Below are 18,271 nucleotides of genomic sequence, written 5' to 3'. Positions count from 1 at the left end.
CTCAGTCACTCACTCGTGTCTGACTTTGCGACCCCATGGACTGCAGCACACCAGGCTTCTCTGTCCATCACCAACGCCTGGAGCCTACTCAAACTTATGTCCATCACATCGGTGATGCCATCCAACCACCTCATCCTGCTGCCACCCCCCCTTCTCCTCTCGCCTTCAATCTTTCCCAGCTAAAGGGTCTTTTCCAATGAGTCAGTTCTTTGTATCAGGTGGCCCAAGTATTGGAGTTTCAGCTTCAGCATCAGTCCTTCCAATAAATATTCAGGACTGATTTCCTTTAGGCCTGCCTGGTTGGATCTCCTTGCTGTCCAAGGGACTCTCAAGAGTCTTCTCCAACACCACAGTTCAAAAGCATCAATTCTTTGGTGCTCAGCTTCCTTTATAGTCCAACCCTCACATCTATACATGACTACTACTAGTTCTGCCTAGATGGATCTTTGTTGGTAAAGTAATATCTCTGCCTTTTAATATGCTGTCTAGGTTGGTCATAGATTTTCTTCCAAGGGGCAAGCATCTTTTAACTTCATGGCTGCAGTCACCATTTGCAGTGACTTTGGAACCCAAAAAAATAGTCTCTGTTTCCATTGTTTCCCCATCTAATTGCCATGAAGTGATAGGACCAGATGCTATGATCTTAGTTTTCTGAATGTTGAGTTTTAAGCCAACTTTTTCACTCTCCACTTTCAAGAGGGTCTTTAGTTCCTCACTTTCTGCCATAAAGGTAGTGTCATCTGCATATCTGAGGTTATTGATATTTCTCCCGGCAATCTTGATTCCAGCTTGTACTTCATCCAGCCCAGCATTCTGCATGATGTACTCTGCATGTAAGTTAAACAAACAGGGTGACAATATAAAGCCTTGACGTACTCCTTTCCCAATTTTGGAACCAGTCTGTTGTTCCATGTGCAGTTCCAATTGTTGCTTCTTGTCCTACATACAGATTTCTCAAGAGGCAGGTCAGGTGGTCTGGTATTCCCATCTCTTTAAGAATTTTCCACAGTTTGTTGCAATCCACATAGTCAAAGGCTTTGGCATAGTCAATAAAGGAAAAGTAGATGTTTTCCTGAATTCTCTTGCTTTTTCAGTGATCTAGCAGATGTTGGCAATTTGGTCTCTGGTCTCTCTGTCTTTTCTATGTATGTTTTAATTTATGATATTTTTCTTTCTGACTTACTTTACTCTGTATAACAGGCTCTAGGTTGATCCATCTCAGTTCAGCTGACTCAAATTCATTCCTTTTTATGGCTAAGTAATATTTCATTGTATTTATGTACCACAACTTCTTTATCCATTCATCTATAACTGGAAGGATTCTACATCACATGTAGAGGCCAGGATGTTGCTAAAGAGTCCCCATGACAGCTCTCTACAAAAGAATTATTCTGCCCAAAATGTAGCAGTAGAATACAGGAAGCAAAAAAGTATAATAAAACATAAATAATAGTCTATACAATATACAAAGGGCATGAAAGTGGATAGGGAAATTTATGAAACACTTCAATGGGCATCTAAAGCTTAAGTTCAGTGGAAATCTGGGAGGTAGGGTTATTACTGTGAGCTAGAATATAAGTATGAAGTATATTCCCCACATTTGTGGAACAAGTTCGACTAAAATTTACCGGCAGACGAGGTAGGTGAAGAATAAGGAGGCAAGGCAAGGCTGAAAAGGAAGGCAAGGACCAGACTGCAAAAGTTTCATACATACTAGATGAAGAGTTTGGAAAAGGTTGGTATCAGAGGGCAACAAAGAGTAGTAAATAAGAAGTTTATTAATAAACAAGAATGGTCAGAAAGATCATTCAGGCAGAATTATGGTTAAAGGCTTAAGGACAAAACAAAGCACAGGCCAATTAGTAATCCTACTGGAATACTCCAGGCCAGTGAAGACTAGAGTCAGAAACAAAGGTCCAATACAGAAGAAAGGATTGATGTGGTAAAGTACTGTGTGTGTGCCTGTTAAGAAGCTTCAGTAGTGTCTTTGCAACTTTGACTCTTAGCAACCATATGGACTGTAGCCCACCAGGCTCCTCTGTTCATGGGATTCTCCAGCAAGAAGACTGGAGTGGGTTGCCATACCCTCCTCCAGGAGATCTTCCTGACCCACGGATCAAACCCACACCTTTTATGTCTCCTGCATTGGCAGGTGGGCTCTTTAACCACTAGCATCACCTGGGAAGACTGTTAAGTATTATACCCAGTCTTCAGTAACTGAATATGAAGAGAAAATAAAATTTAATAACAGCTTTCAAGCACTACTCACAGAGACAGAGTACAGGAGAACACTTAGAATAAAGATAATGAAAGATAATACCATCCATTTAGGCCTCTTGTAGTAAATAAGCTATGCAAGGACATAGAAGTGGTTATTATCAAAGGATACAGCAGCAAAATCTGGATTGTGCCTTGAACTCTGATAATTATCCTTCAACCAATAATGACAAAAGATTTTTAGAATATTTTTCTGCTATATCCATATCATATTTTTATATATGTATTTATCTTACTTCCAGATATTTCCTATTACATTTCTTTAAAAATGCCATGTGTTTATTATTTAATGTTTTAAAGATACTTTAATTTACATTTTTAAAAAAGAATAATAAAAATAACTTAACCTTTCAAATGTGATTTTTTAACAGCAAAATGGGAAAGTGGGAAACAGCCTCCCTTGAAAAAGAAATCAGCACTTCCAACAAAACTAAAGGAAGACTTACATGTAAAACTAATTCAGAAAGGAGATAACAACTAAAGACATAGATATACATCTTATTTTAATCCCCCCAAAAGTTAACTGGATCTTCTTAATAGATTATCCTTGAAAATCAAGTTTTTAACTATTCAATATAATCTTTGAAATGGTATCTAGTTAAGATAATAATTGCCTTAAATATACCAGACAAAATATTTACAATCAGCAAAATAAAAACCAGCAAAACAATTAACATCTGAAAGTCTAACATTCTATTCCACTGGATTTACATTTTTTCCTAAGAAAAACATTATAAACAAATCTTTTGGGGTACAAATTAGAAGTACTCAACTACCTACTTATAATTGTTAACCTTCTTTCAACAGTATGACTCATTGGTAAACACCAATACTTTACCAGTCACCTTATGTGAAATAACAAGTGGAAAACAAAATTTCTCAACAACAATGGGTCATTAAATTCATTCAGCAAACTTACTACAAAAAACTTTATTAAAAAAACTTAAACACACAATCATGATCAAGCATTTTAAAATTAAACTGAAATCAGTTATGAAACTTCCTTTTCAAAAAGTTGTGAAAGTAAAAGGACAAATTTAATTCTAAATATTTCCTTGCTTATTTGAATTGTTTTCTAATACTATTTCAATAAATTATTTCTTTAATCTCCTCTTTAGGTTCTCAAGGTGGTCCGTATTAACATCTTGTAATGCCAGTACCATTGCCTTAGACAAGGAGGGATTAAATGAAATAGTCATCAGACAGCACAAATCTATTAGCTCTCTCTGACATTTCTGCAAACCTTCCAGGAACTTTTGGTATTTACAAGGATCCTTTTTCAACCGTTTCATTTCTGATACTGAAAACCCTATCAGACTAGTAAGTATTTCATCTACAAAGTCTACATCTAGATATGCAGTACCATCAGAAATTTTTGCTCTTACACTCCAAATGCCACCAGAACTTGAGAGATTTCCGGTTAAAGTTACAATAAATGCTTTGACTTTCACTGTTGTAACCTCCTTTGGTTTGCTGGCCATTAGAACAGACAAATAGATAAAGGGTGGAGAATACAAATCCATGGTGATAGGAAGTCCAGTGCTATTCTCTGACAATTGTAAAGAACAAGTCTGTAAATGGTGCTCATTTTCATTAGGAACATCTGAACTCCTTTTTGGTACATTACTGACTAGCTCTCCATTGAACATTTTATTATTTAAGGAATGTCCATCTGAACTGCTAATTTGTTTTATTTTATATGTCTCTGAGCTCTTACCTTTATTTGTAAAATCATGGGGTAGAGGTACATTATGATTAACTGAAAGACTACTACTGTTTTGGTCTCTAGTAGATGGACAACTAAGAGATTTGTCTTCACTAGTCATTTGCTCAGATAAATTTTTTTCACTCCAATTATTGTTTCCATTTTTGCAAATAAAAGAAAAATTATTTAGAGTATTAGATCTATGTGAAAACTTCTCTATACTTTCATCTGTAGTTCTGTTCAAAGTCAATAGCTGTAATTCTTTGGTCTCCATCTGTTCTTTCTGGACAGCTTCTTCTAAAAGTAAGGCCTCCTCCAATGAAAAGTCATCTAATTCCTCATCAGTAAAAAGCATAGATTGGTTTCGTGGTTTCTCCTTTGGCCTTGGAGAAATAACAAGTTCTGTTTCAAAATCTGACTGTCTGATGGGAACAGTATTTGAGGAATTACCTATGAAACAACTTCTTTCCAAAGAGGTATTATTATTTGCTGCAAGCTCATCATTTTCATCAAGACTTGCCAAGAGTTCTTCATCAGAAGGTCCCAACGCAGGATCTAGAACATCCGTAATTCTGGGGATGATTTGGTTAGAATTATTTGGTATGACTGAAACTATAGGATCAGGTTCCCCAATTAATCTTGCAAGAACTTTTTCTTGGGCATATTCCTCTAAAAGAGCATCGACTTCTCCTCCCAACATTTTCACATTTTCTGGTTTCAACAAGAGAACACCAAGACGGAAAGAAATATTTCCATAAATCAAAATTTTTGTACCTGGAGGAAGATCACTATGCAGAGCTGGAATAGACTGATATTCCATTCCTTGTATTTGTACAATTCCATCAGTTAGCTGTAGCATCAACATTCGTGAAGGCTTTGCTTCCCAAGGTTTGGGGGTTACTTGTGTTTCAGCTGTAATTAGGTCATTGGTTGTATTCTTTCCTCTCAACTTTTGTATCTGGGCATATGCAGGCTGACTTACATCAACCAATGAATTAATCTGCAGAGCAAAAAATCCATTCAGTTCTCCTTTCGGAGTTTCTAAAATGCCGCTAGGTAAAAGACGATGCTCCAAATCTCTCAGGTCGGTAAGGAGCCACTGCTCAAACACTTGTTTATTCATTTGTGCCTGACTCAAATTAACATGATCATTTTCTTCTTGGATCCAGTTAATACAAGCTTCTAGCCACGTTACAGGCACTTTAACATGCCATGTAGCTGAAAGCCAGGTTTCAACTCTTAATGCAATACTAGTTACACTCATTTCTTTCACATAAAGGAAATATTAGGCATCTATTACCTGAAAACAAACAAAAAAATTATTGTAATTCAGTATATCTAAATAGAGTTTCTATAATTCTCTACAATGCACAAACAGGAGTAGCCAAACCTTTAGACTTTCTCTCTAGCATGTAATTCTTTGACTTTCTACATAGCAAAAATTCAAATGCCACAAGTAATCAGATGGTACAATGAGAAAAGCAAAAAATGTGAGACAGATATATAAAGGTTTGAAGGCTAGCTCTGTCAAATTATAAGCTCTACAGCCTAGCATAAATTTCTTAACTTCTTCTAACCTAGTTTTTTCATCTATAAAATGTCAATACCACCTCCTACCTAATGGGGCTGTTGTGAGGATTACATGATTAACATTTGTAAAGCACAATGTCAGACCTACGCAATACATACAATGTTAGTAGTTATTATATTAATATAATAATCAGGTAAAATTATAACAAGTAACAGATTCTTAGCTGATATAAAGCATCTTATTTATCTAAATGATTCTCAACAGTCGTATCACGTAAATATACTTCTGATTTTCTCAGTATGATTAAAAAAAGTAGCAAAACACTAAAAAGACTAAGCTTTTCTCACAAATTAAATTTTTTCCTTCAACAGAGGAAGACTCTAAATTTATAAAGTTTTAATATGCCCATAAGAAAACTTACCATTTGGAACAGGAGCACAGGATTTGATGACAGGATTTAGAACTGGTTGTTCAGTGGAGTACTTGTAACCTCTATTGCTCAGAAATGGCCTGAGAGCTAAGACAAAAAACAGTAAGGGTTATAAGAGGAAGCTGCAGAAACAATCACTGGCCTATTTTTGTAAGTGCAAGAGTTTGATGGTATGGTTTTGAAGGTTCCTATTATCAATCAGGGTAGAGTGGAGGTAGTACACACTAAAAACATGAGGTTTGGAATGAAATAAACAAAAGCAAGGGACCACAAGAAACTTAGACACTCTATCTTAGGTTGCTTCCTTGCCTTCCTTACTGCAGAGGGCTACCGTGAAAATTAAAGGATAGGAGAAGATGTCGGAGGTTCACAAGCAACCTAAGGTGAAAGGAGGCCAAAGCAGCTGAAATTGAAACTGACCGCCTACAGAGGGAGAAGGGCTCAAAGTTAAAGAAGCCAGAGCTCTGGATGCCATGGCAGCTGCAGCAGTGATGTGGAAAAGGAGACCCAGGGATGACTATCCTTCAGGTTTACTTCTGGCAAAACAGGGATGAAGTCCTAGATAACCTCTCAGCCTTTGTCTGCACCATCTGGCAGATCCATAAAAACTACTGCATAAATGGACCAGGGAAGAAGTCCTGTCCCATGGACTAGTTCAAGACATATTCTTGTGAAAAGGCATTAAATTATTTCTGTATATTATATAGTAGGTCCTCTCATTTTTAGAAAATAGTAAATCTAGCATCCTTGTAAAAACTTAGAGCTTATACAAATATTTCTTTTTTTAACCTTGCATTTCTTAGAAATTTAATAGGCATATATTGTCTGGTTTCCTACATCTTTTAGCTCAAGCGACAAATATGTGTCTATACATATACATATACACACACACTGACTTTTTTTGTAGGTATAGTTTTTTTTTTAATTTTTAACTTAAAAAGGGGGATTAATTTTTTTTCCCCTAAAGCTTTCTGAAGGTCAGGGGCTTTATCTATGAAAAAAATAGTAAGTAGTTATTTGTAACCTGTACTAAGCAGCATCTAGCCTTAAAACAGTCCTTTCTGGCTAAAAAAACAATGAATGCTAGTAAAATTGTTTGGGCTACTTTTAGCATTTTTTAATCAAAATTACTAGATAACAGAATTCAAGAATTTGTTAACATGTTATTATTTGATATACTGATAGTCATTTAAAAGTAAAAACCCTTTATTGTGTTAAAAAAATGAAATAAAAAAGGAGACTAACATATAATCCAGAGGTTCAGTGTACAAGTCTGGTGCCAAATTTCTTTTACTTACAAGCTCTGTGACCCTAAATAAGTAGTCACATTACTAATTCAACAAATGGTTAAAATTTAAAGGAAGAGTTACAGTTATTATGAGAAATACAAGAATAACATTTTAGGAGGAAGAATTAAGAAGGTCATAACTACCAAACTGATGAATCTTTACTTTGAAGAAAATAATTAAGAGTACAGATACATTTTAAATCATGTATGAAAAACAATGTGAAAACAGATAGGAGAGGTAGGAGAGGTCCATGCCCATTCTGATAAAAATAAACCATGTAGAGTCAAATCAGCATGTCTCTTTAACAAAGAAACCAACAATCTCTACACGAGCCCTCTGGTTTATCAAATGGAAATATTCTCTAACTTGTTGCTAAGAAAAACAAAACACAGCATGCTAACTTTTGTGTACAAAAGAAAGGACAATAAGCATATTCTTCTTGATTTTGTACATACAGGACCTCTATCTAGAAGGATATACAAGAAACAAGATAAAACTTTAAATACATAGCTACACTCAATAACAAAGAGTAAAAACTTCTGGGCCAGGAACTCAGGAAGATGCCCTGAAGAAGGGATAGGCTACCCACTCCAGTATTCTTGGGCTTCTCTGGTGGCTCAGCTGGTAAAGAATCCACCTGCAATGCGGGAAACCTGGGTTCGATCCCTGGGTTAAGAAGATCCCCTGGAGAAGGGAAGAGCTACCCACTCCAGCATTCTAGCCTGGAGAATTCAATGGACGGTACAGTCCATGGGGTTACAAAGAGTTGGACACGACTGAGAAACTTTTACTTTAGAGTTTTAAGTGGGCACTAAAGACACCAGGAAAAGGGGACTTGCAGGCGAAAGCTACAAGGCTCTAAGGGCCCAGTATGCCAACTATAGGGCACAACAGACTACTTGCTAGAATTGTGCCCAAAAATGTTCTATTCAGCACCTACCTATGGCCTATGGAGAGAACAGAGATAATCTAAGAATAGATACATAGAGTATACCACTTGTATAGAATACAACATGGTCCAGAACCAGGCTATTCACTAAATACCCAAATCTCTAAGGACACAGCTGATCTAGACCTATGCCAGTCAGAGGGCAGGTTGAAGCAACTCCAAAAACACACCAAAGGGAAAAACCTCTATCCAACATGAGCTCTCAAGCCAAAACTATATTTGAGGAAAATTACCATGATGAGCCACATCAGGACACACAACCAAGAGAAGAATTTATACCTGGAGAAGTTTGTTTTTAAATGCAGAATCTTAAATGTTTAAAAAATAAGAATAAAGTGACTATGAAAGAATACAAAAAACTTCAAAAAAAACTATTATTAATATTCTCAAAGAGGTAGGGATATCTCCACACACAAAAACTTAAACCGCAACCAGTACCTCATACCACATACAAAAATTAACTCTAAATGAAGCACAGATATAAATGTGAAAACTAAAAAAGCTAGGAGAAAAAAAAAAGCTCATATATAACAGAAAACAGATTGACAGCTGCCAGAGGTCAGGGGTGGGCGAAACAGACGAAAGGGGTCACAAGGTACAAACTTCCAGTTATAAAATCAGTTAAGTCATAGAAATGTAATGTACAGTATGGTCACTGTAGTTAAAATACTATATTGCATATTTAAAAGTTAAGAGAGTAGATCTTAAAAGTTCTCATCACAAGAAATATAAAATTCTGTAACTAAGTGTGGTGATGGATGTCATCTGGGCTTAACTGTGGTGAGTTCTGCAATAATAGGGATCCCCTGGTGGCTCAGTTGGTAAAGAGTCTGCCCGCAATGCAGCAGACACAGGTTTGATTCCTGGGTCGGGAAGATCCCCTGGAGAAGGAAATGGCAACTCACTCCAGTACTCTTGCCTGGAAAAATCCCATGGATGGAGGAGCCTGGTGGGCTACAGTCCATGGGGTTGCAAAGAGTCAGACATGACTGAGCGACTTCACTTTCTGCAATAATACAAATTATGATGTTGTACAACTGAACCTAAAATGTTATATGTCAATTATATTTTTTTAAGGGGAAGGAAAGTTAGGAGAATAATCTTTGTGATCTTAGTTTCTTAAAAGTTTCCTCAGATACAACACTAGAAGCATACATAATTCATAAAAGAAAGAAACTAATGAATTGAGCTTCACCAAAATTTTAAAATTCTGCTCTATGAAAGACACTGCTTAAAGTATAAAAACAAGCCAAACAAACACAAAAGACAAGCCACAGACTGGGAGAAATAGGTAACTGACAAAAGACATATTTAGATTACAAAAATAATTTTAAAATTCAATAGGAGGACTTCCCTGGCAGTCCAGTGGTTAATACATCACCTTCCAATGCAGAGGGTGTGGCTTCAACCCCTGGTGGGGGAGCTAAAATCTCACATGACTCACAGCGGAAAAAACAAAACATAAAACAAAAAGCAATATGCAACATATTCAATAAAAATGAACTAAAAATTGTCCACACCAAAAAAAAGAAAAAAATCTTTTAAAAAATTCAATAGGAAAACAAACTAATTTTAAAAGGAGCAAAAGAGCTGAATAGACATTTCACCAAAAGATATGCAAAATGACAAGACATTACGGAAATCTAAAATTAAAACATAGCTAAAATAAAAAAGACAACTGATAATTCCAAGTACTGGAATTCTCATACACTGCTGGTTGGAAAGCAAAATAGCACAATCACTTTAAAAAACAGTTTAGCAGATTTTTAGGAAGAAAAACAGTTTAGCAGTTTATTAGGAAGAAAAACAGTTCAGTATTTTCTTACAAAGTTAAATATACACTCATCATGCAACCCAGCATTACTAGGTATTTACTCAAGAGAAATGAAAACTTACATTCATTAAAAATCTGTATGTGAACAATTACAGCAGCTTGTTTCATAATCACCAAAAATCAAAAACAACCCACATGTCCTTCATGGACAAATAATAGTACATCATTACAATGAAATATCATTCAGTGTTAAAAAAGAATACACTTCTAATAAATGCAATAACAAAGATGAATACTGCTACAGATATTCTCCTTCAGAAAATTCGTATGTTGAAATCCTAATACCCAATGTGATGGTATCGGGAGGTGGGGCCTCTGTGAAGTGCTTAGATTATGAGAATGAAGCCCTCATAGAAATTCCCTGGTGGCCCAGTGGCTCAGACTCCCCACTTCCACTGCTGCTGCTAAGTCACTTCAGTCGTGTTCGACTCTGTGCGACCCCATAGACGGCAGCCCACCAGGCTCCCCGGTCTCTGGGATTCTCCAGGCAAGAACATTGGAGTGGGTTGCCATTTCCTTCTCCAATGCATTAAAGTGAAAATGAAGTCCCTCAGTCGTGTCTGACTCTTCACAACCCCATGGACTGTAGCCTACCAGGCTCCTCCATCCATGGGATTTTCTAGGCAAGAGTACTGGAGTGGGGTGCCATCGCCTTCTCCGTCTGCCACAAGAGGTTGCTATAAAAAGGCTGTCATCCAAGAACCAGGAAGCATGTCCTTATCAGACACCCACAAAATCTGCCATCACCTTGACCATGGACTTTTCAGTTTTCAAATAAATTTCTGTCATTTATGAACCACTCAGTTTATGCTATTTTATCATAGTAGCCCGAATAGACTGAAACAAATAGCAAATGCAGCATGCTAGGTAAAAGTTAGACAAAGACTGTATAATTCCAGTTACAGGGCATTATGGAAAGGTATCACCAACTTCACGGACATGAACCTGAGCAAACTCCAGGAGAGAGTGGAGGACAGGAAGGCCTTGCATGCTGCAGTCCATGGGGTTGCAAAGAATCAGACACAACTTAGCAACTGAATAACAACAATGGAAAAGGCAGCACCATAGTAACAGGTGACAGCAATGGTCATGCGACTAATGTTTGTCAAAGCTCACAGAACTATACATCAAAAAGAACATAAATTTTACTGAATGTAAATTATATACTTAATAAAAATACTGAAGACAAACACCAAAATGATAGAAATATAACAACTGATTTTCAAATTTGCTGAGAAAAACACAGAATAAAGAAAACAATCCAAAAGAAGGCACAAAGGGAACGGGGCCGTGAAAGTGCTGCACTCAATATGCCAGCAAATTTGGAAAACTCAGCAGTGGCCACAGGACTGGAAAAGATCAGTTTTCATTCCAATCCCAAAGAAAGGCAATGCCAAAGAATACTCAAACTACCACACAATTGCACTCATCTCAATGCTAGCAAAGAAATGCTCAAAATTCTCCAAGCCAGGCTTCAACAGTACGTGAACCGTGAACTTCCGGATGTTCAAGCTGGATTTAGAAAAGGCAGAGGAACCAGAGATCAAATTGCCAACATCCGTTGGATCATCAAAACAGCAAGAGAGTTCCAGAAAAACATCTATTTCTGCTTTATTGACTACGCCAAAGCCTTTGACTGTGTGAACCACAATAAACTGTGGAAAATTCTGAAGGAGATCCGAACACCAGACCACCTGACCTGCCTCTTGAGAAACCTGTATGCAGGTCAGGAAGCAACAGTTAGAACTGGACATGGAAAAACAGACTGGTTACAAATTGGGAAAGGAGTATGCCAAGGCTATATATTGTCACCCTGTTTGTTTAACTTATATACAGAGTACATCACGAGAAATGCTGGACTGGATGAAGCACAAGCTGGAATCAAGATTGCCGGGAGAAATATCAATAACCTCAGATATGCAGATGATACCACCCTTATGGCAAAAAGTGAAGAGGAATTAAAGAACCTCTTGATGAAAGTGAAAGAGGACAGTGGAAGAGCAGGCTTAAAACTCAACATTAAGAAAACTAAGATCATGGACTCTCATCCCATCACATCATGGCAAATAGATGGGGAAACAGTGAAAACAGTGACAGACTTTATTTTGGGGCCTCCAAAACCGCTGCAGATGGTGACTGCAGCCATGAAGTTAAAAGACGCTTGCTCCTTGGAAGAAAAGCTATCACCAACCTAGACAGCATATTAAAAAGCAGAGACTTTACTTTGTCAACAAAGGTCTGTCTAGTCAAAGCTATGATTTTTCCAGTAGTCATGTATGGATGTGAGAGCTGAACGATAAAGAAAGCTGAGCACCAAAGAATTGATGCTTTTGAACTGTGGTGTTGGAGAAGACTCTTGAGAGTCCCTTGGACTGTAAGGAGATTCAACCAGTCCATCCTAAAGGAAATCAGTCTTGAATATTCATTGGAAGGACTGATGCTGAAGCTGAAACTCCAATACTTTGGACACCTGATACAAAGAACTGACTCATCTGAAAATACTCTGATGCTGGAAAGACTAATGGCAGGAGAAGGGGATGACAGAGGATGAGATGGTTGGATGGCATAATCAACTCAATGGACACGAGTTTGAGTAAGCTCTGGGAGCTGGTGATGAGCACGGAGGCCTGACGCGCTGCAGTCCATGGAGTCGGAAAGAGTTGGACACAACTGAGCGACTGAACTGAACTGATAAACAGAAATTAACAAGATGGTAAAAATAAGTCTAAATATATCAGCAATCATAATGAATATAGATTAACTCACCTCTTAAAAGATACTCTCAAATTGAATAAACCCAGTTCAGCTGTATGCTTAAAAGATGGACCTAGAACAAAATACCATCAACACATGAAATTAAAATAAGGCATGTTAAAATCTCCAAGCATGATTTTATGATGCCATAGTTGAGTGACATCTTATCTTCAAGACACAGATCTGTACTTTATAGATCTATATTTATCTGTTGACATTATTAACATCAAAAATTAAGCTATATCCAAGGCTCTCAGGTGTACTCATTCAGTAAGTTACTTTATTTTCTTCACTAAAATTTAACCACCACAACACTGGCAAATGGGCCTGGTATAATTGGCAGGGGTGTTGTAATGAGATGATAGTCATTAAGTAAACTGAAATCAAGACAAAGTGTACTTTTGGTAGTTAGAATTATTTAAATGAATTAGCAAGTATAAATGCCACATCAATTAAATTGTTTGCAGAATGTTTTGTACTATGAATCATTCAGGATGTATAGTATATAACCATATACACCCCTAAGTCATTACATGCAGACACTTAACACAAATGCCATTTTCTACATGAACCTGTTAAATAGTAGGAGTTAATACTGTTAATACTTCTAGGAGGAGGAAGAAACCAAAAAAAAAGGAAGACTGACTGATTGTGAATTGAAAAGGTCAAGGCTGGATAGAAAATGAAATTAAAGAAATGAATTTCAGTGGTGTCAATTCTATATAGCAGCAGTATAGCTGTATAAACAGAGAAGTGAAGAAAAGGGTGAGTAAAAATTAAAACCTCTTAAGATTTTAAACTTTTTCAAAATATATTATTTTACATCTGTAATATTACCTAAACCTCAAAATAGTCATTTATGATAGAAAGGGTAGGTACTGTCTTCTATTTGGGTGAGAATGAAACAGGCATGAAGATTAAAGACATAAAGATCATACATAGTATCAGGCTCTGAACTAGATTCTGCTAATCTCCATTCGTATACCATTTTCTAGATGCTGTTTGACTTAAGTGAAAAGAGAAAGTAAAGTCAGTCTCTCATTTACATATACCCACTTGCATACAAAACATATTCATAAATGGCTAGTTTGTAATAGCACTACAGTATTAACAATCAGCAGACTTTGCTCTGATCTCATATAAATGACAAGCTCACCTAGTACATTCTAAATTATTTCATTTACAAAGTCAAATGAAAGAAACACATCACCTACTGCATCTATCTTTGTAATAGCTTCAAAGCAGTGTTATCACTATTATTTTCCATTTGCTATAACTCTACTAAAGTACCATATAAAGCAGTTTTAAATTTTTTTAAATATCACAAACTGATATTTTAAGACTTATGTATTCATTTTTAAATGTTGTACTTATTTCAAACACGCATTTCCTTGTTTGTGTTGTTGAACACAGAAAGTGACAAAAATCCTTTCAGACAGTAGTCTGGACAAATTCCTAATAAATAATTTTCTTAAAATACTACCCTCAGGATTTGGATCTCCACTTCCAGAGATGTACTATAATTTTATAACAACATTACCATAACTAAATGCACATTTGCATAGAATATGCATAGAATTCTTCATTTAACAGCAAAGACAGGTAGAGGGCATATTGATATAAAACATAATTTAGTGCCTACAAATGCATGTTAAAACAATTTTATAAAAAGATGTTTCTAACATATAAATTTTTTTCCTACAGGTAAAAAAGAAAAGCTTATTAAATTATTAAAAGAAAAGCTTATTAAATTGCTAAATGGAAAAAGTATTATCATGTGAAATTATAAAGTTTAGACTGGGTTTCAATAACTGAGCTCCTTAATAATTTAATTGTGTTAATTAAATTATTAAGGAGTTTATTTACTAATTGTATTTAATTAGTAAATTGTATTACTTGCATCTATTCCTTCAAGAGAATTTCTAAGGTTTTTGTTCCTCCTTTTCTTGAGAAATTGAGTAACCATGGTCACTGCAGGTAAGCAACTCACAAGGGAAGTGTCAGCTGCTGCTGCTGCTAAGTCACTTCAGTCGTGTCTGACTGTGCGACTCCATAGGCAGCAGCCCACCAGGCTCCCCCGTCCCTGGGATTCTCCAGGCAAGAACACTGGAGTAGGTTGCCATTTCCTTCTCCAATGTATGAAAGTGAAAAGTGAAAGTGAAGTCGCTCAGTCATGTCCGACTCTTCGCCACCCCATGGACTACAGCCCACCAGGCTCCTCCATCCATGGGATTTTCCAGGCAAGAGTACTGGAGTGGGTTGCCATTGCCTTCTCCAGGTGTCAGCTAGAGCACCACAATTTCCCAGCCCTTGATCCTCAAAAACATCACTGTCCATGAAAAGAATATAAAAAAAGTATATGTTGTTGAAATTGTACAGTAAGAAATGTTCACACCATATGATCTACTTCTTTTATTTTCAAAACTTAATCTTAAGAAAACACTCAGAAATAAGGACAAAGATTTATGTGCCAGAGTGCTTATCACGAAGCTTTTACAGTGTGGAAAAAAACAAACTAAATGTTCAACAACAGTAAAATAAATACATACATAATCACACTGGATCCAGGAAATGGTTTTTTAAAGAAATATTTTAAGGACTATTTAATGACATGAAAATATGTTATTTTATTTTGTTAGGAAAAAAGACCATATGTAAAATTACATTAATCTCCATTAATTTTATAATCATGAAAACATTATTTTTTTAAAAACTGAGTTACATCTTGCTCCTGCTTAACTTGGCTGACACAGCAATCTACATTCTAGATATTGACTGCAGGAACTGAGCAGAAGAGAACAGAGTAGGAAAATTCTATAATATCAGTCATCAATACTAAGATTTATACAAATTTCATCTATAAGTTAATTTTCAGTCAGCCTCACATATTCCAATTTTTTAACAAATAGAAGAAGAGGCACAAGTATCATCCTTTTAGACATGGTATGTGGCATTCAATCAATAGTTAAGACTTAAAAGCACTAACAAATATTTAAGTTATAACCGTTTCATGTTTCCACTGCCTTTACTTTAAAAAATACACATAAGTCTGTTTTTAACTCTTGGGGATAACATTAAGGTAACCCAAGAATTTTGAGAAGACACTTTCTGAAAATTATGGGGAAAATTTTATATTTAATGGCTGAAATCAGAAAGAAGTAATTAGTGGAGCTGCTTGTGGATCCTCCATAACCTAATACAAGAGAAAGACGGAAAACACGTATAGGAGTCTGATTCCCATCTTCGCTTTGTGACCTTAGACTTGTTCCTTAACTTCTCTTTGTCTTATCCACAATTTACTCACAGGACTGTAATAAGCATTAAACGGCCAGCACAAAGTCTGGCACAAACTCAAAAAATAATAGTTACAAAATTTTAAATAATCATCCAGCTGACTAGAGTACAATCTCAATTATATTAGTTTACCTTATGTAAATTCCACAGCTAATACCAGACTTAAATTCATCAGGAGTCCAAATAATCACACAATTAATTACACAAGAGCCACAATATGTCAATCAAGTTGCTAAGTCCTTGAATAAGCAGATATAACACAGCTTGGCTGAAAATAACAGAGGATGAAAGAAAGGTTGGCGAAAAGACAGACCTTCCTCAAACTGGCAAGTCTCTGAATGAAGCAGGTATAAAATTGTTTGTAAAAAACAGACTTTCTTGTTATTTAAAAAGTAAACCTAAACAGCAAATTTTAAAAGGTAAAGGAAGAAAACAATTAGGTAAAGAAAAAAAAATCTAGAAAAGGGGAATAAGAGTTTTCAGGTTTGAGGGTCCAATCAGAAGACAGTGAAACTGGGAAGTTCTTAAGAGCTGCTTACTTTGCGTTCCTGCTCACCAGTCATCACTGTTTACCAAGGCAGAAAATGATGGTTTCAACAGAAATACTAGTTTGAAAGAAACCACCCTTAGTACATTATCCTATATGTGCCTATTTGTGTTAGTGAAGTGTCCCTGGTTTTGAAAGACAGATTCAATTAAATGTTGCAAATCCTGACTGGCAGATTAAATCTCTATAATCCAAATATCCCCAGCCCCTTCATACATTCAATCAACTTTTCTTGAACATTAAATAAGAATTTGAACTATGTATCATAAAACCAAACGCACATTGAGTTTTCCTTCCCAACAAGACTATAATATTCTTTACGATGGGGGCCATTAAAAAACAACTCAGAGAGCCTTTTATAAACCCCACAATCCCAGACATTATGCTCCAACAGTACTTAACTACCATTCCCGCCAGTAAATATTTGGTGCTTCATGAAGTCCTCAGTTTCCCCTAAAAAGAGTTTTCTTCCATATTAAGCAAGTAAAATAGATGGTCAAAACCACACACTTTTTAAGATGCTGGTTACATTTAATTTGCAAAGTATTCAAGAGGGAAATCAAATTACAATGGAATGAATCAGCACAAATTCATCATTACCCAAAAAAATGTGTATTCTAACGGTAGATTTAGCTTCATGTGTAACGTATAACATTTTCACTTTTCAACACAAGTTTGGGGTTGTGGTTGAGAGCTGAAGGGTTGAGTCGGGATGCGGAGACTGGGTACTACTACTGGCAATTTCCGAGGTTTGTCATCGATTCTGGACCTAAGGGCCTTAACAAAAAAAAACCCATCAAAGCCTGACACAAAGGCCTTAGAAGTAGCCGAACACTAAGTATAACCCGAACACTCTAGGACGATAACATATCTATATGAGGGCGAGAGGTTTAGTCTAAGTCACTGCCGACACACCGTGGGTGATTTAAGGCGAGTGAACGGAAAGCGGAAGTCTACAGCTCATTTTGCGATTTGCATTCATTGTAGGATATGAAAGCAGTACTTTCAGAAATTTTTCACACGTAACTACAGCAACGACACTATAAAATACTCGTATCACAGGCCCCATTAATAAAGAAAAGAAAGGGGGAAAAAAGTTTCATCAGAACGCAGAGCCCGGTAAAGACCCTGGGAGCGCAGGCTCCCGGCCGGAAGCAAAGGGGGCGAAGAGTACAGGACTCCAAGGCTCGACCGCCACAGCCGGCGAGACTGCCACCGTTTCTCGGAATCCCGCCCGATCCTCCAGCCGACCGCGGACCGCAACCTGCCGGCTGCGCCCCCTGCCCGGGCCACGCCTGAAGGGCGCTGCGGCCCGTTACAGACAGCGGGTTAGCGCGGCGTGGGCCGGGCCGGCAAGCTGGCTGCACTTACCAACGCGCAGCTCGCCCTGCAGCATGGGCGGGAGGGGAGTACCGGGGAGGGAAGAAGACGCGAATGTGGGCTGTGGAAACGGGGGCATTCATCTGGCCCTACACCGACCTGGGCGTCCCGCCTTCCCCTCGCGCAACAGCAGTTCCCGGGCACGCGACTGTGAGACTAGGAACCGCCACAGCGCGCGCCCTAACCCTTTTTCGCTGCTTCCCGCCCGATTTGCCGCGCGCTCACGCCCCTCCTCCCACCCCTGAAAGCCTCCTTCAGGTCCAGAAGCACCCCCTACACCC

At 37.2% G+C, this 18,271-nt stretch overlaps 1 protein-coding gene across 6 annotated transcripts; it reads right to left on the bottom strand.

Moving 5' to 3' along the window:
* Positions 1–2,947: 2,947 nt before the first annotated feature.
* RMI1 (RecQ mediated genome instability 1) lies at positions 2,948–18,245 on the bottom strand. Of its 6 annotated transcripts, none has more exons than XM_027550114.1 (5): positions 17,982–18,235; positions 17,211–17,387; positions 12,782–12,842; positions 5,935–6,030; positions 2,948–5,282 (listed from the first exon to the last, which is right to left on the bottom strand). In XM_027550114.1, exon 5 carries the CDS (start codon positions 5,244–5,246, stop codon positions 3,372–3,374), a length of 1,875 nt encoding a protein of 624 aa, XP_027405915.1. In that variant the 5' UTR covers positions 5,247–5,282; positions 5,935–6,030; positions 12,782–12,842; positions 17,211–17,387; positions 17,982–18,235; the 3' UTR covers positions 2,948–3,371. The 6 variants fall into 6 exon arrangements, with proteins under 6 accessions (XP_027405915.1, XP_027405917.1, XP_027405914.1 ...); XM_027550116.1 differs by having other exon boundaries at positions 18,090–18,235; XM_027550113.1 differs by lacking the exon at positions 17,211–17,387 and having other exon boundaries at positions 17,982–18,245.
* Between the last annotated feature and the right edge of the window lie 26 nt (positions 18,246–18,271).

This window comes from Bos indicus x Bos taurus, chromosome 8 (genome assembly GCF_003369695.1).
Source record: "Bos indicus x Bos taurus breed Angus x Brahman F1 hybrid chromosome 8, Bos_hybrid_MaternalHap_v2.0, whole genome shotgun sequence".
NCBI classification, from domain to species: domain Eukaryota; kingdom Metazoa; phylum Chordata; class Mammalia; order Artiodactyla; family Bovidae; genus Bos; species Bos indicus x Bos taurus.
Note: the sequence above shows the minus strand (reverse complement) of the source record. Positions and strands in the feature narration are given on the sequence as shown.

Excerpts from the sequence above, each read along its gene's own strand:
- RMI1 (XM_027550113.1), bottom strand. The coding sequence starts at position 5,246 with ATGAGTGTAACTAGTATTGCATTAAGAGTTGAAACCTGGCTTTCAGCT.